This window comes from Cygnus atratus, chromosome 16 (assembly GCF_013377495.2).
Source record: "Cygnus atratus isolate AKBS03 ecotype Queensland, Australia chromosome 16, CAtr_DNAZoo_HiC_assembly, whole genome shotgun sequence".
Lineage (NCBI taxonomy): Eukaryota > Metazoa > Chordata > Aves > Anseriformes > Anatidae > Cygnus > Cygnus atratus.
This window is the reverse complement of record NC_066377.1, coordinates 1,306,039-1,328,806: the sequence shown is the minus strand read 5'-3', so window position 1 is coordinate 1,328,806 and position 22,768 is coordinate 1,306,039. Positions and strand designations below refer to the sequence as shown.

General features: G+C 46.0%; 1 protein-coding gene across 1 annotated transcript; it reads right to left on the bottom strand.

Annotated features, from left to right (window-relative positions):
* Positions 1-6,040: 6,040 nt before the first annotated feature.
* On the bottom strand, positions 6,041-18,758 carry RAD21L1 (RAD21 cohesin complex component like 1). The gene is made up of 13 exons (XM_035567091.1): positions 18,615-18,758; positions 16,953-17,082; positions 15,479-15,578; positions 14,936-15,042; positions 14,357-14,542; positions 13,651-13,752; positions 12,717-12,830; positions 11,171-11,400; positions 9,719-9,821; positions 9,256-9,395; positions 8,485-8,571; positions 7,667-7,744; positions 6,041-6,398 (listed from the first exon to the last, which is right to left on the bottom strand). The coding sequence occupies exons 1-13, from the start codon at positions 18,756-18,758 to the stop codon at positions 6,210-6,212; spliced, it is 1,710 nt and encodes a 569-aa protein (XP_035422984.1). The 3' UTR covers positions 6,041-6,209.
* Positions 18,759-22,768: the final 4,010 nt, after the last annotated feature.

The window sequence follows — 22,768 nt, the reverse complement described above, 5'->3', positions numbered from 1 at the left end:
TGCGAGGAGCCCTCACTGGCTTTCCTGCGCTGCCTTTGCTTTTCCTTCACGCTACAAATAAACAAAGCACGAAGCGTGGTAAACAGCCACAAACTGCATCTGGGACAAAGTGGGTGCTCTGGACCAGAAAACAGCAGTTGTGCCAGAATCCATTGGTGTACAAAAGGGGACCGGGACCTGTCTGAGCGGCTGTGGAGAGAAGCAGGATGAGGCCATCAGGGCCGACGAGGAAGCAGAAAGACGTACGGGCAGGGAGGGGTCCCCAGGGGACCCCCAGACCCGCAGCTGCCGGCATCACACCCAGCCTGGCGCACAGCTGGGACCAGGACCACGCTCCTGCTTCAGCCACAGGGGGCTTCTGGGGACACAGACACTGGAGGAAATTCCCCGAGTAAATTGTAACAGCCGAGGCCACCCTGGTGCCCGCCTTGTGCCGCGCTCCCTCGCCACCTCCATCAGGGTTAGGGGCTGCTTCGCTCCTGCTTGGCAGCTTGCAGGGGGGCAGTGAGGTCCTTGGGGGCTTGGAAACCTGCTCCAGCAGGGACCTGGGTCCCAAAGCAGGCAGACCCTCACCTGCCGGCCGCGCAGGGCAGATGCTTGGGTTTGCACCAGAGCAGAGCGCTCGGGGCAAGAGCCGAGACAAAATGCACGGGAGGTTTATGCAACACCGCCAAAAAATCAATTCTGCTAAGAGTTGTTATAGCACGTCACGAAACAAGGGAGTATTTCCTTTTATTCTCTTGTTTTGTTATAAAATGCTGAGTTTACACCCAGAGATTACAGGAAAATAGACACCGTTAGAGACCGGGTCATGCAGCTCACCACTTTTCCAGCTGACCTGACCGGGGGGTGTCCCATCCCCTTCCCGTGCGCTCCCCTCCTCACCCCCTTTTCCCAGGCCCTCCAGCCCGGCACGGCCACGAGGGCACTCGTGGCACCTCCTGGCTCCCCGAGGGAGCCCCACGGGGCCTGAGCCATGCCACCAGGCTGGTCCAGAGCTGCGGCCCCCAGAAGCAAAGGGAAAAGAGCCCCGCGACGAACCCCACGGTGGCAGCGACCGCAGCGAGGGCAGGAGCAGGGTGCCTGGCACCCAGGCCCTCTGGTCTCCGCTCGGGCTGGGAGGACAGCAGGCGGGGGGGCAATTACACTGCTCAGCCCATCCTGTGCTTGGAGCCGAGCTGAGGACCAGCAAGCAGAGAGAAGAGAGCTCTCCTTCGGGGTACGAAGGCAGCGATGTGGGAGAGAAATTCAGCTACTCCTCCCCTCCGCTCACACGCAGCCTCGGCGTGACGGAAGGACGTCTGCCCTAGCCATGATCCACCTCGAATCAGGGCTGGGAAAGGCGGCGGTGGCGGAAGACTAGCGCTGGGTCCCGGCCCATTTAACAGTGTATTTAATGGCACGTTTAATGGTACATTTAACGGCACATTTAATGGCACGCCGCTTGGACCGCCCCGGCAGGCTGCGACGCTTTCTGCTGCTGACACCCCAGTGCAGGCATTGTCCCCCTCTGAGCCCAGGTGGGGAAGCTCGCAGCCCAGGGACCTCCGAAGCCCTGCAAACCACCATTTTCGCCTTCTCGCACAAGGTCACGACACAACCCACACGTTTCCTAGAGGGGGTGGGCGCACTGACACTTCCCAGGCACAACAAACGCACAGCAGCGGGTTCCTACGGGCGGGCGGGCAGCACTGACCTTGCGGGGAGGAGAGAAAAGGAGCGCAGGGCTCATCAATCAGCTCGTGCGTCCTCTGTATCCCTTCGGAGACGGAGCTACAGGCCATTAAGTAATAAAATCGCAATTGCACAGCAGCTCCAGCTCCTGCAACGCCCCACAGAGCTGGGAGAAACATTTGGGCTCTGTAGGGAGTAGATGTGGGGCTGGCGCACGCAGGGAGGGTCTGGTGCATGCAGGGTGTGTCCAGTGCGTGTGATGGGGGTCCGGAGCGTGCCGTATGGGGCTGGGGGATGCAGGGAGGGTCTGGTGCATGTGATGGGGGGCTGATGCATGTGATGGGGCTCTGGTGCATGTGATGGGGGTCTGATGCATGCCATATGGGTCCAGTGCATGGAAGGTGGGTCTGGTGCATGCGATGGGGCTCCAGTGCAGGGGTGGTGACCACGACATGTGTCTGATGCATGCCGTGGGGGTGCACACCACACGGGTCCAGTACTTGTGATGCGGGGCCAGTGGCGTGCCGTGGGTGTGTGCAGCGTGTCTGCTGCATAGGATGTGGGTCCGGTGTCCGTGCTGTGGGTCCGGTGCGTGCGCCAGGGCTCTGGTGCCCACCCCGGGGGGCTGGTGCAGGCAATGCAGGTCCAGTGCGTGCGCTGCGGGTCCGGCGAGCGTGACGTGTGTCCGGTGCGTGCCGTGGGGGTCTGCTGCATGCGATGCGGGTGTGCTGCGGGCCTGACGCGTGACCCGCCCCAAGCATCCTCTGCCCTTAACACCCCCCCGAACCCCCCGGATGCGGAGCGGGGCGCTGGCAGCCCCCGGGGTGCGGGCTCCCATCCCCATCCCCAATCCCGCAGCCAGGAGGGGGCGAGCCCCCGGCCCCCCGGCGCCCCCCGCCCTGCTCACCTGCGCGGAGCCCCCCGGCGGTGCGGGGCGGCAGGGCCAGCCGGCGGCCTCAGCGACCTGGCGGGGAAAGGAGAGAGCGGGCGGTGAGCGGGGGCTGTGCGGGGAGGGGAGGAGAAGAGAGGGACCCCCCCCCCCCCTCTCCCCGCCCCGCGCCCTCCCCAGCCTCCATCACCTGCGCCGGCCTCCATGGGTGCGGCGGGGCGGCGCGGCTCGGCTCGGCTCCTCGGCGGCGACGGAGGCAGGGATGGGGATGGAGGCAGGGAGGGAGGCAGGGAGGGATGGAGGGAGGCAGGGAGGGAGGCAGGGAGGGAGGCAGGGACGGGGATGGAGGCAGGCAGGGAGGGAGGGATGAGCCTTGCAGCTGCGTAATTTGCCTCGCTCCTCTGCGCTCTTAAAGCGACGGCGGCGCGGGTGCCCCCCCGCGGGGTTTCCCCCCGTTTCTATGGCAACTCCCCAAAAAAGCCCGGCCCGGGGGTCGCGCTCCTCCCTGCCAGCCGGGCCCCATCCGCGCCCCCCGGTCCCCGGCTCTGCCCCCTCCGCCCCAGCCCCGGACGCGCCCTGGGCTCGCTGATGGCGCGCTGGGGCCAAGTAGCAGCGAAACCACAAAGATCTGCGCCGCACCGGAGCCGGGGCTGGAGCTGGGCGCTGGGGCGAGCAGCAAAAAGCAGCAGCAGGGCTGGGGAGCCGCCCCCGGTGAAGGAGGGCTCGCCTCGGGAGCAGGTTCCCGTGTGGTTCTCGGCGCTCAGCGCCGTGGCAGAGGTGGGCGCACGCTGGTAGCCGCTGGCACGGAGCCGAAGCTCTCCGGCACGTTCCGGTTGCTCCTGGTACTACCACCCGCTGCCTTCCCTAGCTAGCCAGATAAACCTCCCAAACTATTCAGAGAGTGATCGTCGAGGGTGAGGCTGCTCTGTGCCTCCCGGGACCCAGCGTGAGGCTTCCTGCGGCCGGCAGCGGGGCCTGGCCTGGCCTCCAGCTCTGCTCTGCGGCCCCACGAGCGCCCAGGGGTGGTTTCGGGGACCGGGAGGGCAGAGGGGTGTCCCCGTGCCCACACCGCTCTTACACACCTACATCTGACATCCTGCATGTGTGTGTGCACACACGGACTTAGGGAGGGAAACCGTTGGTGTGCCGGCAGGGCCAGAGAACTGGCTCCTACGCTGGGTCAGAGTCCAACACCTGAGCACGCTTGATCAAGGACAAAAACCGAGTTCCACGTCTCAGCCACGCGCAAGTACGTAGAGCCAGCTGCTAATCAACTCGTTGTACTTCCTCTGCCTTTGCAGCCTCCATTTGTAAGTCCCAGCCGGTTATTTTGGAATTCTGACAAACCTGTTTTGTAAATACACTCTAGTCTTTCTTCACGTACTATTTCCAGCAAGGTTTGTGCCTCGTTTATTCTGCTATACCGTTTTCAATGCGTGTATGTCCTGACAACCTGTCTCTTGTTTGTCGCTTCTTGCCTTCTGCTCTCCTCCACGCTCCTTTTGTTTCTGTGTTTCCCACTGAATCCGATGCACAGCCTGTCCCCCTGAAAGACAAAATTAATGAATTATCACATCTGCTGCCACTGGAGCTCCTCTCACTATCGTGGCAATGGCAGCAGCTCTGGTGTGTAAGATGCACGCTCATTCCAGATACCTTCTGGGGGTGAAAAATGGTTCCTTCTTCTCTCCCTGCTTTGTTCTGAATTTTGTTTCCTTCCTGACCCCTCATGCAGTCATTGTCTCTGCTCCAAGCACACACACAATGCCTCAGGCCCCTGCCAAGTCTCTGACACTGCCTCACCGGTCCCCCTGCCCATCATGTCTGGGTGCAGAGAATTTGTGAATTGTCACAAGATTGCTGAGGTGTTACGACGAGCCATTGTTTCTCCACGGCTACTGAGAGCTGGGAAGGATACCTGGGACACAAGGAGTAAGAGGATGGATACCCATTCCTTTCAGAGGTAGCTTGCACTGCTGGGAGCTCGCTGGGAAGAGGCAGAACCTCGCCTTTTACAAGGTGGCAATATTTTCAATCCTCTTTCTGCCACGGGCTCACTCCCAAGACAATGAGCTCGAGACGGAGAGGCAAATCCTTGCCCCCAGACTGGGACTCAGACTCCTCAGTGTAAACCTCCAGGCCTCAAAGAGAAGAGCAGAACTGGCCGCTTGATTACTGTTCAAGTCAGAAAAGGAAAATACTGTTTCTTTTGCAGAGAATGGAAAAGTTTCCCCAAACAGGGCCGGTTTTCCCTCCCTTACACCCAGAAAAGTAACCCATCACAGAACAGCAGTGAAGGTTTTTTACTGCTTATTTTGTCAAATAGTCTAAAATAGAAAAAATAAAAGCTGAAACAACATCCCTCCATGAGCCAGCCAAACACCCCAACTCATCCATTCCTGCCCAGGGCAAAATCTTAAGTAATTTTAAAGCTTTTTTTTTTTTTTTTATTCCTGTAAATAGAGACATTGAAATCAGTGAGGGCTGCTCTTCCTCGTATTCCCTAAACCCTACATATACAAACAAATTAGCGCACAGCAGGGAACACCACATGTTAGCATGTAACTGAAATGCACATCTGGAAAGTCAGGAAGACAATATCATCCGTCCGTTTAAATTTTAAGAAAATCACAGCAAACGCTAAGAAGGTGAACCCAAACAACAGCTAGGTGGCTGCCAGCTTTGATCCTTCAGAACAAACACCAGTGAGCTAAGGAAACATCTTTGTTTGATTTTTATTGATTTCATATAAAGAGATGTCAACATACCCAAAGCACTGTGACACTTTGTTTGGAGCAGCGAACGTACAAACCATTCCATGCTGAGCAGGCTCGGTTAAGCTGCCTGCACCACGTGAAAAATATTATTGTTACAAAACGACAGTAAAGGTGTTAAAACTTTCCATAAATTAGATTAAAATGCCAAGGATTAATAATATTTCAGTTTAACATCTTTTTTTTTTTTTTTAAATAGGTCTATCTACACATAAATAAAACTGTTAGTCTTTATGTAAATATACTCCACAAAATCTAAAATTGCAGGATTTCTAGGAAGTAGGATTTCTTCCTGATGCTTACATGACTTCAGGGATAACATAATTGTCTATCTCAAGACATGAAGATAATGCTGGAGACAGTAGCTTGTTAGACCTTAAAATATCAAAAACTGAACATTCTTTGAAAGAAATAATTTTAAATAGACTAAAGTTTTTGATAAAGATAGCTTGACAGATTTCTTTTCTCTTACTGATGGAGTAAAATAATTCACATACATGAGCCCTGCAAAAAATAATCTAGTTTCCAAAGCTGGACTCTAAGAAAGGCTTTAAAGAACTTTCACGAAGCCCTTCATAATGTAAATGTCTTATGTGGAATATGTATTTTTGCTATCTATTATCAACAGAGTAAGTAACAGCTCATTTTATAAACATATATGTGAGACTAAAGGTACGAGTGACCACCTTGGTACCCAATGCTGCAGCAGCACACCTGCCAAGCTAGTTACTTTGCAGTCCTGAGAGGTCACATAAATGAAGGGGAGCTCTGCTTAGTTCACCGTGGTTTGACAGGCCTCTCATTTTTTCAAGAAAAATATTTTCTGAAAAATCAGAAACATTTTTATTAGCTTATCTGAATACTGTGTGATTTCAGTAAGCATCGAACATTCGGCCGGCAGTGGCTGTAATGTCTGCAAACGGAGCGCTCTGAGCGAGCTCAATAACAAGCTGTTTCTTCAGAACAAGGAAGATGTAAAACTTGGCCGCAACTTCTTTCCGGTTATTTTTCCGACAGAGCTCCCGTAAGCTGAAGGAATTCACTCCTGATTTGTTCAGGTGCTGCAGAAGAAAAAAATAAAAATAAAAATAAATTCAGTTGGGTCAGTTTAACCGCCAAAAAAAAAATGGATCTCATCAAGTCTAAATTGAAGAGGGTTGCTCAGAGTGATTGTTTCCTGCTTGAAGGCCTTGAGTAGGATCTTACCTTGGCATTTACATTTACATAGTGACTCTTAACATTTTATTGCCATAATATTGCTAGCACCTACATATGTTACTAACATCTACATAAGCCCTCAGTTCTACTGAATTCAATGAAACAGCACCGAGGCTTACCATGAAGCAAGCTGTAATGGTTTTCGTGATTCAAAACTATAAAAATCATTGCATACCCTGTTCTTCAGAATACCATCTATACTCTAGGCAATTTCAGTCACAGATAATTAACTGTTATTAGTGCCTGTTTTTTTAAGGGCTGCACACATATACATAAGTAGTTATTTATGGATGTTGCACTCAACCTTTTAAAAATGTTCACATAAAATAATTAAAAGAACAAGAAGGCTGCCGAGTCAAACTCCAGCACTGGGGAAAAGCTGGGCTTGGAGCAAAGTTTGGTGGATTTTGCTTTGGCAGAAGCTCAGCATTGAGATGACAGGGGAAGGGTTTGAACATTCACCATCAGGACAGCCTGTGCTGCCTCCAAGGTGCCTGTTATGGTCTCGTTGATGCTGAATCATACCTTACAGCTTCACCACTTTTGAAATGATTTCTGCAAGAAAGGTAGAATAAGCCTTCCGGATGCAAAGACTACCCTCCCTGCTAATTTTGTAGCACCTTGAAAGCACTGGGGCATTAAAAGCTCTCTTAAAGAAGGGGTTACCAGCTTTCTTTGTAGCGTAACTATCACTCATTTCCATAGCCTTAAACTCAGAAACAGCTCAAGCAGATGAATAGCCAAATGAAGGCACCCTGCAGTGCATAGCTGAGATCTGGCAAACCTGTGGGCAGCTAGGAACTGGGCTTTGTAGCAATGCTCTAGAGCATCCTCATAGAAGGAAGAAAACAAGGGCTTAGCAGTACAGCAAACGCTGCTGTGAAAACAACAGTTTAGAAAATTCTAGGCGATTCCAGCAGCTGTGGGAGAGTGGACATCATGTCAGGCACTCAGAATCCTGGTTTCCTACATAAACACCCAATAAAATCCAGCTACACACTGCACATGACATGCAGCAATATGCTGAACAGTATAAGCAGGAGGTTTTCTGACATCATCCAACTGAAATCGATAGCTGTTTGGTATTGATTACAAAATCCACCACTGTTACCTGTAAAGTTTTTAAGAACTGAAGAGTTCTTTTGCTCTGCTTAATTTCTTCATTGTCTTTGTTTTTCATTGCTAGCTCCTGTAGGAAATAAAACAGAAAGTTAGACAGCATGTGTAAAAAGACACACCATGATGAAAAAAAGGACAAGAGTTCTAGCTTAATTGAAAATTCAGCTGAAACTGGGCATTCTGATGGCCATACACAGATTATGTGGGACTTCTGACACCTCTGCAGGCTTTGTGAAACAGAGAGAAAAGAATGTTAACCATGTTCTTTCTGCTACAACTAGAGATATCAGGTGCAAAAACATATTATGCACTATGAAACTGGTCCCAGTGAGCCCCAGGTAGGCAGCTTCACAATAAGAGACCACTCTGTGTAACTGGGATTCTGACAGTATTTGTAGTGGTTAGGAGTCAAAAAGGACGTTCAAAAATTCACCTTTAGGCTTTGGACTTAGCCTCTGCAGTTGCTTGGAGACAACTCCAGAGTTTTCAGAGTGTCTGAGTATCCTCATAGTAAGTTCAGAAAGTGTTTCCTTTTTACATGGAAACACAGTTTCTAAATACGTTTCTAAATAAGGAGATGTTTTCCTCACTGACTCTGTAACCTTTGAAGATAAGAGTATATGTATCCCTGATAACCAAGCTATTAAAATGTTTGACCGGCAAAATATGTCTTAAAGATTGTGAGCACACCAAAATTCACTGTAAATTCATGAAATTATCTTTTTTCTTTTTTTCTTTTTTAATGTTTCTGTGAAATAATGTAGTTCTGTTCTGAAATAAGTGAGAACTACCAGCTTTGAGTGTACATACATTTAACTCAGCTTGCTGTGCCGGAGCTTCCTGGCCCAGTGAATTATTCACAAATGAGGAGCTCTCAGAGAAAGCAGTTGCATCCTGCTGTTAGAACAGAAAGATCAATTGGCATTACAATTTTTGCATACGGTATCATTCTCTATTACACAATTCTTCCTAAAAAATATATATAATAAATGTTTTCCAAAATGATTTAATAGTTGATATTTGTACCACGTCTTTTCTCAAATAGGAAAGGTCTTTGCTACAGTATTTAACCTACAAATATGGACTTTGTTCAGGCACAGGCCTTAAATTTTCTGTTGCCATTGGGGCCAGTTTTGTCATTCCTTGTCAACTTTGGAGAGTCTCATATTCTCTAAAAACTCCCCCTTCACTTTAGCCTAAGAAAAGATGGCAAAAATAGATCATTCCTTATTGCTTTTTTCTCAATTTGAGACAGAAAAGATAATCATCTTTAGAAATGATAAAATATATTTTCAGTACAAACAGGTTATATTTTATATTAAAGTTCCGATTATACTCAGTGATTATATTGTAATCTATACCGATTAATAGATATTTTAATTCATTCATTGTGCGAGTCTGCCAAAGTGCTTATAAATAAAACTTTCCTGACACAAGCTAATTAATACTATACTGGCTGTCTCTGTAACAGGCTTTTCAAACATATATTAATAAATTCTTAACTTCTTTTAAATGGAATCCTAACATAAAATGAAAAAAATAAATACATTTAGGTCTGTAAAATTTATGGAAACTGCTCACTAGAGTTTCGCCAAAGTTATTATCAGTTTCGTTTCTGTTACTCTGTGATGTCATTACAAATGAATCATTTCTAATTTTTCTCTCGGTCTCTGAATGAGCTGACTCCTGCAGGTAACTTGGTTCTTCCATTATCAGCATCTCTGTATTAACAAAAATAAATAAATAAAATAAAAAAGAAACAACTGTTAATCTCTGTCCTTAAAGAAGAAAAAGAAAGAAAGAAAGAAAGAAAGAAAGAAAGAAAGAAAGAAAGAAAAACGGAAAAGAACACCAAAGTACTTACACAACTTTCTCTTTTTATAATTAACATAGCCAATTTCATTAAGATTTCAACTTATTTGGCCTATGATTTATAGAATACTGCACACAAAGTATGTGTGCACACCATGCATGTGTCTGAAACATATAAAATAGATAATATTTGTCAACAGATAATGCTGCAGCAATAGAATTAAACTGTTACCTGAGGTATCGTGTTCTTTTCTTGTCTCTTCCATTTCAGACTCCACCTGCATTACGTTTCTTGCCATCTTAAATCCGCGACTCTCAAAGCATTTTGCAAACAACTGGAAACAATTATTTTTATTTTTTACTTTCAGACTATAATGTTAGATTATTTGCAAGCACCAAAACAAAGGTATGAGTATGAACTGTATATAAATTACTGCAACTGAGAATTTAGAGATTTGAATTAGGTCATTTTAAATCTGCATTTTTTACAAGTAATAGCGTTTTTCAGCTTCAACTTTGGCAGTGAAATCCATGAAGAAGTCTTAGGAACAGCTAGGATCATTTTTCCCTGAACCTAGGCAGTAAGGAGGGGAGAAAGAAGGAAATATCCACATTTATCTTTTGATTTCTCTCCTCATGTACCGGTGTGAGAGTATTTTTCCTCCTCGTAAAGAACAAGTTGTAATTCTGCATCTCGACTCTAAGAGGTGAAGCTGCTCTGCTCTAATGAACCTGCAGAACTGCTCGCCTGGAGACCCTGCCTCTGAGCTCTCTCAGAGCTATACAACAGAAGAAACACAGTGCGATTAACACCAGGCTGCTGCACATGGGTTATAGCATATCTTTCTGTATCATCTTGTGTACAAGTTGATCTCTCTTTTCTTTGTCTTATCATTATCCCTAAACATAACTTCTTTGAATGATCTGTCAGATAATACGTGGGGACATGAAAGGCTTGATAGACCATATTTCCATGAAACAAATCTATCTTTCTTGCACAAAAAGAGCAGTAAGATCTACAACCACAGGTAAGGGTGTTCTGGCCCACCCTTCTAGCCCAAGGGATACAGTGATCAGGAACCTCTTGGCCTTCTGAAAGGCAAAGTCTCCTGACTGCTGTCCAGCTGGAAGCTTAATCTCCAGTTGGGAAAGTACAAAACAGATTGGCATACCTTTTTTCTAAAGTAATTAAAGATAAAATAATAATGTTTAAGCCTTATGTACCTTTAGAGTAAATGCAGAAGAAAGATATGATGCCATATTGATCACAGAGCAGAAATAAAAAATAAAATAAGAACAATTTAAAAAGGAACAAAATTGACAGAAATCATTAAAAAAGGTATGTTAGTGTGCAGTCAGTCAGGTGCTGGTATGTGAAATGACGTATCAATTCTCAAGTTTCTTTGTCATTTTCTACTTGATGTTGGAGCACTGAAGACTGGAGCCAGGAGCTCTACAGGTGGACTTTCTGCTGAAGTAATTAATGATGAGGACACAAATAATTGTTAGGTATCCAACCGAACTGTACTGCAAAACAATACTTACGATGATGATACGCACCTGCAGTTTCCTTGGACTTCACATAAAACCAAGACTGCAAAATCTCTCACAGTTAGATCTTAGAAGTGCAACAGTCCCATAATCTACACAGTGGAATAAAAATCTACAAGGAATAAAACTTTACCATTTGTAGCTCGGCATGAACCACAGGTTGCGTAGGGTTGGACAGGAGTGTATCCACTCCTCCTGATTCTTTCCATGCCATTGTTTTTTTTGTTGGGGGTGCAAGGTCTAACGTAACAAGGATGTCTACGCAGTTGTTAAGTTGGTTGTATATAGCACTGCAGCTGAGCTCCTTGTCTTCATCCACAAGCAACTTCCTCTTTCTTTTATTTTTTTTCCTCTGGTTGAAAGCTAAGTAGAGCAAGCATTTATTAAAAAAAAAAAAACAAAACAAACAACAACAACAGCAACAAAAAAAAAAACGGTATTGACCTCAATATATCCATGATCCCTGTGACCTCGTTCACTGACATACCTGTCTGTAGTGTATTTCAGCACTGAAGGGACTACCTAGCAGAAAAGGGTATTGCTGAAGAAACTTACAGAATTCTCCCCTTTAGCCATATATTTATTGTTTGGAATTACAATATTCAAAACTCAGAAGAGGTGTTTCAGCCTCCCATTTCTGATCTAGGCCTGTTTTTCACTGATAGCTGTTACACAGTGAATATACATAAATAAGGTCTAACCCACAGAAAACACGAGCATGAAAATACCCACTGGGAGTCTAATCGACAGGTTGCAGACCTCCCGAATAGCTGCACAGGCTTTAAAATTAAACTACAAGTGGATGAAACATTTCTCCAAAAGTTTCCATAAAGTTTACCCTTCGTATTCCTGTACAGGAAATTGCCATATGTTTAATTACAGAAGGCATGAATATTGTACTAAAGAATCAGGAACACAATGACTTAATGAGAACACACGAGATACCAACAAACCCAAGTGAGCTATCTTTAATCCATCAGGAAGTTAATTATTCCAACAATTGCTGACGCACTCAACAGGTTTCATTATCTCATAATTAATATCTGTATTTGTCAGCTTTATACTTTTGCAATAAAATTAAGATGCACATTCTAAACACAAAATAGAGACACTGATTGGTTGCATATCCATAGCTTCCTGATAAAATTTCCTTTACTGGAAAATTCCAGTGTAGTATTCTAAAAACTATATCAATACGATCTTGTTTATTTGCTGACATCCACCAACACAATAGGTGAGGCTTAGATTTACTCACAGAAGAAAAGAAACATTTCTCTTTTTGCATCTTAATAAAGTTAAAAGATCATGAAACAAAATTTTACAAAGGCCTGACATTTTTAAGGTCATTATTTTACACCTAAAGGATCACTGACGTGTCACTGGCAATAGAAGTTCTGAAATTTCAGTAGCACTCATGAATAGGCTGGGCTTGCACTGCTAGCAGAACTGCAGAGCAGTAACACTTGATTTGGTATGTGGAAGGAACTGTAAGCAGAGATACGGGCAGATCAGATGATACTGATCAACCTGGTACTGTTTTTGTACAATAAATATCATAAGATAGAATTCTGACAGCAGATGAAAGTGAGAATAATCTGTATTTCAAATATTTACACTAACAAGAAGAAAAGCAAACCTAGTAGTGCAAACTGTCAGCAAAAAAACAGTCAAGTTCTGACCTGTATCATCAACTGGCTCAAGCACAAATCCTTCGTCTTCTTTAGACAAAAGTATTGTTTCATTCATTAGATGGCTTTCTGTCTTAATCGCAGTGTCTTCGCAGTTGGATTCAACTATAAGAAAACACAGCAAATAGCCCAAATAAAAAAAGATGGAATAATTTCTCAATCTCATGACGTGTAAGACTGATATCAGACAAAAAAAGATCAGAATTAGAAAACTATGGTTGAGTCCATAATCTCACAATCACTTTAAGGAGTACTATCTGACACTGCTGCCGCTTATGTCCTGCACTGCACACTTCCTTTTGCTGACACAAGAGTCTGTATGATCAGGTAGTGAAACAGACTGAAGAATTAAACTGTTTCTCATTAAAGACATTCCAGATTACTCAGTTTTAAAGTCACTGTGTAATGGTGGTATAAGGATTTAAGATTTAAAGTTAAAAAATAAAATTAAAAAAATTAAAAAGATTTTTTCCAGAAGCACTTTTCAAAATTAATTTATATTTCAGCAGCTTCATTCACCAATACCCAATAAAAATAGGACTAAGAGCACCTATATGAGCTACTAAAAAGTAATTTGTAGCTGAAATATGAAGTCAGAAAAGCTGGTAGGTAATGTTCAAAATTCAACAAACCCTTATCCTGTTTCCTCTCCTCTACAAAAGTGATATCATACTGCCTAAGCAGCAGAGTGGATCTGAAGCATATCCAACACAGGATATCATATAAAAGTGTTTCTAAACAATGTCACGTTACAAATCTAGAATTCCTAGGCCAAATTCAATTGTACCTAAAATGGTGAAAAAAGTATATGAGGAAAAAAGGAAGAGAAATTAACAAAGGAAAAAGGCTGAATGTGAGTAACTTTACTTTATTGCAGGAACAGAGCGTTCACATGAGCAAGAAGGAGAAGAGACTGCAAACTCACTGGCTCTGGGGTTCTCCGGAAGATCTTGTGACAAAGGAAGTTCTTCCTCCATATCAAGAATGTCATTAATTAGGCCATTTTGCTCATCCCTCAGCAGGATTTCTTAAATATAAAACACATAGTTTTAAATCATGCTAAGTCTTAGTAGTCATGAAGTAGCCTGATACAGGCTAATGTTACTTATTCGTGGTTAATTCTGTGCAAACAAAAAAAGCTCAGCTTCCACAGACAGCAACGTTACAGCTATTTTCAACAGTACAAAACGGAGAACATTTAGGGACATGGTTTAGTGGGTAATGTTGGTGGCAGGGAGACAGCTGGACTAGATAATCCTGGAGGTCTTTTCCAACATTAATGATTCTATGATTAGTCTTAATTCTGAGATCTCCATCTTTTCTTTGAAAGGTATGGTATTGAAACTGTTTAAAAGGTATGTCTATAACAGTTTACATAAATATCCTAAACCATCAACATGTAGAAGATACTTCATTACCTTTGTTATTACAACAATCAGGATAAAAAATGATGCAGCGTTTCAGCCTTTAAAATATAAACTAAATTACTAAAAATTAAATATAAATCAAACGCTTTTAGTTCTAAAAATATATAATAAAATATCTTCTTTAATTCATTTTTACTTGGCAATGTCTAAATGATCATATAGTGATAAATAGCAAAAATTCTGTTAATCTGTGGCAAACCCTACCAATCATATCTGCACCAGCCTCCTCATCTCCAAAACAATCCTGCTCAAAACAGTAAACATCTTCATGCAGTGCAGACTTGTCTCCATTTACACTCGCAGAGGTATGATCAGCCATGAGATTGTTGCTGCTCATTAGGAAGCTGCCGTCAAAGCAGCTCTGTTTTCTTAGTGTTTCTGGTTCCTCATCTGAATAAATACAGAATTTCTGATGCTTCATCTGCATAAATTTATGTGAAACGTATTTATCCATTTCCTATTTTTTCTAATAATTTTCAAAAGATCGTAAGATTTCCCATACCTCAAATTAAATAAAGAACAGTCAACTTTAGCTAACTCAGTAAAAACCACCAAATGTTGGGTTTGATGCTCAGTCTTCAGTATCATACTATATTACTTAGGTAGAGTACTTACACAAAAATTTAAGCATGAGACCATATGATAGGCCAATCAACACAAACATAAACAAACACTCTTTTAATAATAGCTTTTTCATGTAGGGGAATTATTCAGACTGTACAACATTTTGCAAAAAACATACTTTCCCTTACAGAATATTTCTAATTTCTCAACTTCTCTCACCAAAGTTTCTATCACAGAGAAGTATGTTGCTTTCGTAATCCTCTGTAAGTGTGATGTCTTCAGCTCTGCTCTGATTCAAGGTAAAATGTTCTGCAACATCAATGGCACTGATGGAAAAAAAAAATAGAATGAACAGAAAGCCACTATTTAAACTAGTATTTATACTAGGGCCACTATTTATACTATTTTTTGTATATTATACTAATTTTTTTGTATATTATACTAATTTTTGTATATAATTTTTTTCCCAAGGTCAGTAAGTTGTTTGCAGGGCTCACTCAGACAATTTGAAATGAGAAAATCTTGCAGGATAAGTTCAAAATATTATGTTATTGTAAAGGTCTGTTGATTAAATGGACTTGGAGGAACTCTATGAAAGCACAGTTCTTGTGACTGTAGCCTTGTAAAGTTTGACTCAGGATTTCGAAGAAATCAGTTATCAAATCAAAACAATCCAAAACAAATCTTGATCAGATAACTGTAAGGATATATTTTGCTTCTGAAAACACTAAAATAATGAATAAAAAGTAGGGAAGAACTTACTTTAAATCAGGTAGTGGAGTATCAAAATCATGAAATTCTTCAGGTAATGTAATGGACTGATAAGCAGCTTCAAAGCTCTGTTCTGGAAGGTCAACAAGTCCTAAAAGAAACAAAACAAAACACAATAAGTATCAATAAAATAAAAGTAACATCCTCCCAAGTAGATATAGTAAGACTATAAAGCTGTCAGGAGGGTATGCTGCCTTTATAAAGAACAAAAAGGTAAAGTTTAGGCAGGTTGTCAACAGGACCACAAAATGAAATTAAAATTCTCAATTTACGTATGGATTAGAAGCCACATTTTTTATAGACAGATAGACAAGAGTATGCTGCTGTTAGAAACTGCTACAGGTGCTATAATGCTGTAAATACACTGGGTTTATGAACAGTTAATTAAAGTCACTGAAAGATTCTCAGCTGACATTCAGTCTAGAGTCTTTCGTACCATTTTAAATTAATTACTGTGCTTTATTTTTCTGTCCTGTGTCTGTATTACACTATTCACCAGCATCAAATAATTACAAAATCAGGCTGCAAATACGTAGTAGTCAGAAAATCCTGGAACAATTCATGTTAGAAGGGATTTCTGAAGGTCGCCTAATCCAACCTTTGGCTCAAAACAGAATTAATTTCTAAGCTAGATCACTTTTGACTATTTCTGATGCTGGAGTTTCCACAGCATCCCTGGACAACATGTTTCAGCATTTTACTATTTCAAGTGTGATTTTTTTTTCCTGCTTACATCTAGTTGGAGTTTGCCTTGCTGCAGTTGAGACCATTGTCTTTTGTTCTTGTGCTATGTGGTCCTCTACCAGCTCCTATAGTAACTGTTAAAAATAGTACTATGTACTTATTGCAAGTGTTTCTTCTAGCATTTTCCAAATGTTTACAAACATTAACTAACTAATCTCCATCATATCCTTGAAAATCATGTACAGTAGGTACTTGCTATTCTGCACACAGGCTAGGTCACAAAGCACATTAAGGCTGGCAAGAGATGCCAGTGTCCTGTTCGAAATCTTTTTTTAGACAACAATGCCTCCCCATTTGTGCCTTAAAACAACAAACATGCAGCCTGTTTGAAAAGGATTCAGTCATCTCAGTTCGTTTCTTGCTGGCTTTGTGGCTAGAGCTCAAATCACAGTCAGATCTGGCACTAACACATTGTTAGACATGTTGTTGGTGTCATTAGAAAGGAAAATTAGTTATCTAGCAATGTGGGCTGAATTCAAGCTTCTTCTTGTATGACTGTTTAAGATACTGCTTCTTTTAAAGGTGTCAAAGACTTGAAATTGCATTGAAATAAACCAGACTAAACCTTGGCAGTAGGCACCAATAGGCACCATCGTAGGCACCATTGAATTCAATGTCGTTTGGGATCAATAAGGTGTATTTAACAGAAACTTCCAAAATTAAGTTTTAAGATAAGAGCAGAAAAGGACAGAGATGGAAAAATGTAGAATTCTGTACGTACCTGGGCGAAAAGCTGTCTTCATTTTTGTCAAAGCTTCACTACAGTCTGCCAAGAGGTATTTTGCTTTCCTGTGGTAAATCCGCACCACTCCTAAGAGTAAGTGTCCTGAGGTGCGCAGAGCTATTGTAAACTTTGAAATTTACAACAGAAAAGTTGTTCAGGAGTTAATATTTTTGGCCAAAAAAGAAAATATATATATATATATATATATTACACAGCAGTAACAGAGTTATAGCAAAATACACCAGTAGAGAGCTCTAAGAAATTCAGCAGGGCTTTGTACTGTTATAGAGGATCACAGGCAAATGAATTTCCAGAGCTAGGAACTTCTAGTTGCTTCTGTCCCTAAGCATTGCCATGCTGAAGCCTAAGCCCTGAATCAATGCTCTTGTTTCATCCGCAAGGTCTCAGCTGACTACCAGTGAACAGTGTAACACATCTTGAAAAGGAAAGTAGCTGCACATATTCTAATATTTGCCACTTTGTTTATTCAAGTGAGAGGACGTTATACCAACTATGCTTTTATTTACGCAGTCTTCCTGCATCAAGAACACTCCCCTTGCCCATTCCAATGCTAGACAGAGCGGCATGCGAGGGAAAGACTACGACCTCTTTGAAAACACTTCCAAATAATAATACCAAGATCATTTTGACAAAGTTCAATTAATCATAACCCATGCAAGATAGACAATGAAAATCAGACTACCAATTATCAAGCAGGTATTTTCACAGGGAAAAAAAGAAAACTGCTTGCTCCAGCAGAAAGCCTTGGATCTCCTTAGGAATCGATTAGTGATGGTGCAAAATGTTCCTTACTGTTCCCTTGGATGCAATTGCAACAGAGAGGCCAAGGACTGAGTCATGGATACTCGACTGCTTGCATCTGTGCTTGTTTGAATCATACCTTGTCTGTGGTACACAGAGGATTAAATACAGAATCTGTCATAAGCACTAATTATGCTTAATTATATATTTATCTGCCTATAATGGTGGGCCTGGAAGAATTCCACTGAAAGTTCAAGGATGGTTATGATATGTCAAAGGTTATTTATCATAAGATCAGAAAAAACGTTCTTCTTGAATGGTCTGGGTATGATTTTATGGTACTTTTCTCAGTCCCTTTACTTTGGTTAAGCAGCTGGCTTTTTTGTTGTTGTTTTTGAGAAAATTTCCTCAAATACTTGCAGTTCCCAAACTATGTTGCATAGCTGCAGCTAGTACTCAAAGTCTCTGAAGAAAGACCAGTGCTACTACATGATACTGACAAGCTCGTCCCATTTCATGCAGTAGCTCAAACCCACTTACCACAATCCCTTGGCCAGCTGTGCCCACAGAGCACACTCCAGAGCTCCATCAGTATGTAGAAAAAATACATTTGAATATGTTGTGGTAAAATTTTTCTTATACTGTAGATAAATATATTCCACAGATCTCCAAGGGCTAAATAGCAAGTAAAATATTTATATCACTTTAATTTAATGGAACAGAGGTTTTATCTGAGTGAGAACTGAATAAAATCACAGTAGGAATCATGCTGGTTTTGAAACAGCCACAAATTTGTCTTACTAAGTCTTCACAACAGCAATAGTCCTCTTCCCTACAGAAGATTTACATCTCTACCCCAGAACTTACCAGAAGACACTTCCCCCTTTAATAACCTACCTTTGGTGAGATGATATTTTTAACAGTAGTCTCTAAATTACATTCAAATATATGAGCTTTGGTGAGCTTCTTCTCCCAGTGGGCGGCAAGCCATATTTTGGCCAACGGCCCACGCTTGTTCACGAGCAAATGCATGTAGAACATGGTGTCAGTGCTGAGGCTCGTAGGTCACCTGTGCTGCCACCTTCCCTGGGCTTTTCCCCTTCTCCCTTGTCTTGGAGGCAAAGTAGAGAAGGGTCCTGGGGCATGAGGGGAGAGCAGGCGGGCAGAGGGTGTGAAGCTCTGAGGGAAAATGTCCGTCAGGGCCTCGGAGAGAGATGGAGCTGTGGGTCGGAGCTGACAGAGCAAACACTGGCACAGGAGGAGCACACCTGCAGGCACAAGGACAGATGTCATGGGGCACAGACAGACAGCAAGGGGCTTTCGGGGGGGCACACGGGACGGGGTTTGGGGCAGGATGGGGGCTGCAATGAAGGGCGGGAGGTGGAATGGGGCAAGCCCTGGGGAGTGGAGGGGACAGGGGGACTTAGTGGGGCCCTGAGGGGAGAGGGGACTTAGGGGGGCCCTGAGGGGATGGGGGACCTAGCGCAGCACTGAGGGGATGGGGACGGGGGGGGCCCAGCCTGGTGCTGGGGACATGGGGGGCTGTAGGGTGCTGAGGGGACGGGGGGGCTTCAAATGGCTGCCAGGACTGGCGGGACTTAGCGTGGCGCTGAGGGGACGGGGTTACCCAGCCTGGTCCTGAAGCGATGGACGCTGAGGAGAGCTGAGGAGAGGAGGGATTACTGAGGGACCGGGGTACCCAGCGGGACGCTGAGGGGATGGGGACGACTCGCCAGGGTCCCGAGGGGACGGCAGTGCCCAGCGGGACGCTGAGGGGACAGCGGGGGCCTCGGCAGGGCGCTGAGGGGACGGCGGTGCCCAGCCGGGCGCTGAGGGCGGCCGCGGAGCCGGGGCCGAGGCCGGAGGGCGGCTCCCGCCAAAAGGAGAGGGCGGCGGGCAGAGCCCAGCCCGGTCCCCGCAGCCCCCGCCCGGTCCCGGCACAACGAGGGTGGTGCTGAGGGGACAAACGAGCCTCAGACCCCCTGCCCCGGGTCCCGGGGGCTTTGTTCTGCAGCCAGGGGCAGCCCCGGGAGTCCTGAGCCCAGTGTGCCAGCCGCAGCTGTATCATGAGGCACCCGTGGCTTCCCTGTCACCTCGCTGTTAGCTGACGAAAATCAGACCTCAGTTGTCACCACAAAAAGTTTTCAGCCCCTTCCCAGCGTGGCTCAGTGGCTGGGAGGAAGAGCAGGAGAGGGTTTTCTGTCATAAAGCCCCCCCGGAGCCAGGCATCCCCCTGGGGACCTGGAGGAGCCCCAGTGGCACCCACTGCCCCAGCCAGGGCACTGATCCTGCCCAGGTGCCCAGCGCTGCCCATCCTGCGGCCGGTGCCAGGCTGCATCAGCTCCAGCCATCCCAGAGCCAAGGCTGATTACCAGCCCTGGGTCCAGAGCCAGCCCCGGCCATAAATCAGTCCCCCTAAATCACTGGGTGTCCCCGCCTCTGTGGCAGCCAGCGGCTGGTGCCCGAATTGCCCAGCTGCTGCCCCTGTCCTCTGCGTCACCTTGAGCCGTGCTCTGCTGCGGGATGCTGTGAGCAGCGAGGAGGCAGGAACAGAAATTCTCCTCCACGGGGCTGGATTGAGGCCAGTGGGTGCCAGGAGCCTCTGCAGGACCGGTGTCAACAGGGCTGTGCTGCAAGGGGATGTTCTGGAGGGGACCAAAGGGACACACCTGCATCCACAGCCCCCCTGGCTGTCCCCATCCTTCTCCCACTGTCTTCTGCCTGCTCGGGGCTCCAGCTTTCTGTCCCCTTCATCCCTATTTAATCATTTTGTCCGAGCAGCCTGTCCCTGTCACCACAGCCCCATCCCACCCCCTCGCCCTGCTCCATCTCCCAGGCTCCCACCTCCCCCCCCTCCTCTTTCTATTTATTTCCAGCTCTCTCGCAAATTCATTCTGCATTTTGGCAGTGCTGTCTCTGACCTTGGCTGTCTCCCTCCTCTCTGTGCTCCTGCGCTGGCAGCATCAATCTTGGCTGTCTCCCTCTCTCCTCCCCTTCCTGGTGTCAGCGCCCTGGGGATGCTGTGGCCCTGCCAGCCCCGGGCAGGCTCGGGGCAGTGTTTGGGGCTGCACATCCCACTCCCACCAGCCCTGAAAAGGTCTGAGACCAGCTCCATCCAGTAAATGCAGCAGACCCAGGAGCAGCACAGCAAAAGCAGCAATGTGCAAGGGGCATCGCTCTGCCTCATCCATTAGCGGTGTCCTCACGAGCACAGCTGTGGGTTTGGGGTGCAGGAGCACACGTTGACCCCATTGGCAGAGTGGGTACAGACCCCAGCCCCACACCACTGCTCCAGCACTTGTGGGCTCATCCCCATCCACATATAGACTGGGCACGTTCAGGTGCATCAGCACTGCAGGGCTTGGGGACCCCAAAACGCAGGGCGTGACGGCATGCATTGCTCTGCTCAGGAGCAGACTGGTGGCATTGCTGTTTCTCCTGAATTCGGTGATGTTCGAGGTGGCAGAGCTCAGTGCTGACGCGCTCTCCTCCCGTCCTCGCTCCCGTCTGCCTGTCTGGTGGCACAATGTGCCCGTGTGCTCCAGATCCATCTTTTCCTGCTGATTCGGGACAATCTGTGTCCCATGACCTACTTGTCTCTAAGCATCTTCTGCCTTCCCGCCGAGTGGGTTGGCACTAAAGCCTCTCTAAATGTGGTTAACATGTCAGGATGCACTTACGTTTATTTTTAATTCTGCCACTTTCTCAGCCCAGTTCTGGATGTGTCCCTGGGGACACTGTGCTGGGAAGCCTGTGCCTTTCGACACTGCGCTGGGAGATGAGACAGGAGGAGCAAGCGGGTGGGTCGCAACCACACGGCACACACAGCCCTCGCTGCAAACAAAAATTAATAAAATTGTGTGTATCCACAGCCCCGACACAGCAAAAGGGGGTGAGCAGTCCCCCTTTTTTTTCCCTTGTCAGAGCTCAGGTGTTGGAGCACCAGGTTCAATCCCTTTTTGGGTGGTGCAGGTCAGCAACAGCCACCGTGTGGGCACTTATGGCCAGAGAGGTTGGGGGAGTTGCAAACCCATGTTGTGGAGCTAAACAAATAATTAAAGCTGGCAGAAAACCTTCCCAGGGCACCTTGGAAGAAAATAAAGGGGTAAAAAAAAATGCAAGGAAAGAGGTAAAAAATATCCAGGGGGTAATTTTTAACACAAACTTTAGAGTTTAATGCAGAAGATGCTCAAGGAAGGATAATGTTGTCACCCGTCATTAACCTGCCGAGCAGCAAGGGCAGGAGCCAAGCCTCCTCTTGTCAGAGCCAGCACCTGGACGCGTGCAGTCAATGTGCTGGACTAAGCTCATCCTCTAAGCTCTTCAGACCTTTTTGATCAGTTTTAAGTGAATTTCACAGACCAGAGAGAGTCCCTACCGGTTTCATGAAATGGGTGGTCGGAGGTTGCTGCCACCACACAGGACATTGCCCCAAGGGGTGCCTGAAGTCAAGTGTGGCCGCAGGACTTGTACGGGGGGACGGGGCACAGGGCATGGGGGGCTCGGGGCAGGGGGTGCCAGCCACGTGCGCTCACCCGGCGCTGGCAGTGGCATCCACCCATCAACTGGTGCTATCGCACATGAGCTGCTGAAGACACTGAAGGCATGTGAATGTGCTGAAGGGGATGGCAACATGATGGACAAATCTTCCCGGCAGCTCTCAGCAGCCCACCCGCTATCACTCGGGATTTACGTCCGCACCACCATCTCCAGGCACGGCTCCAAAAGCAGAAATAGCACATGTCTTATTAACAAACGGGCTGAAAGCGTGCTCCTGCCAGCAGGTCACTGCTGGGGCTCAGGCATGGATCCAGTTTCAGGTCAAAGAGAAGCGGAGCGTGTTCAGTAACACAAGTGCGCTGGGAAAAATGGGATAACGCGGTGAGAGACAGGGTGATGGGGAGCGCGGTGCTGCGGGACTGCAGCCACCTCTCCTGGCTGGCACCATCCGAGGCTGGAGCACCCCACACCCGGCCCTAAGCCTGGGTCAAGCCCTGAGTGCTTTCTGGGGGGTTTGGGGTCAGGCTTGACCCTAGAAGGGGCTCTCAGCA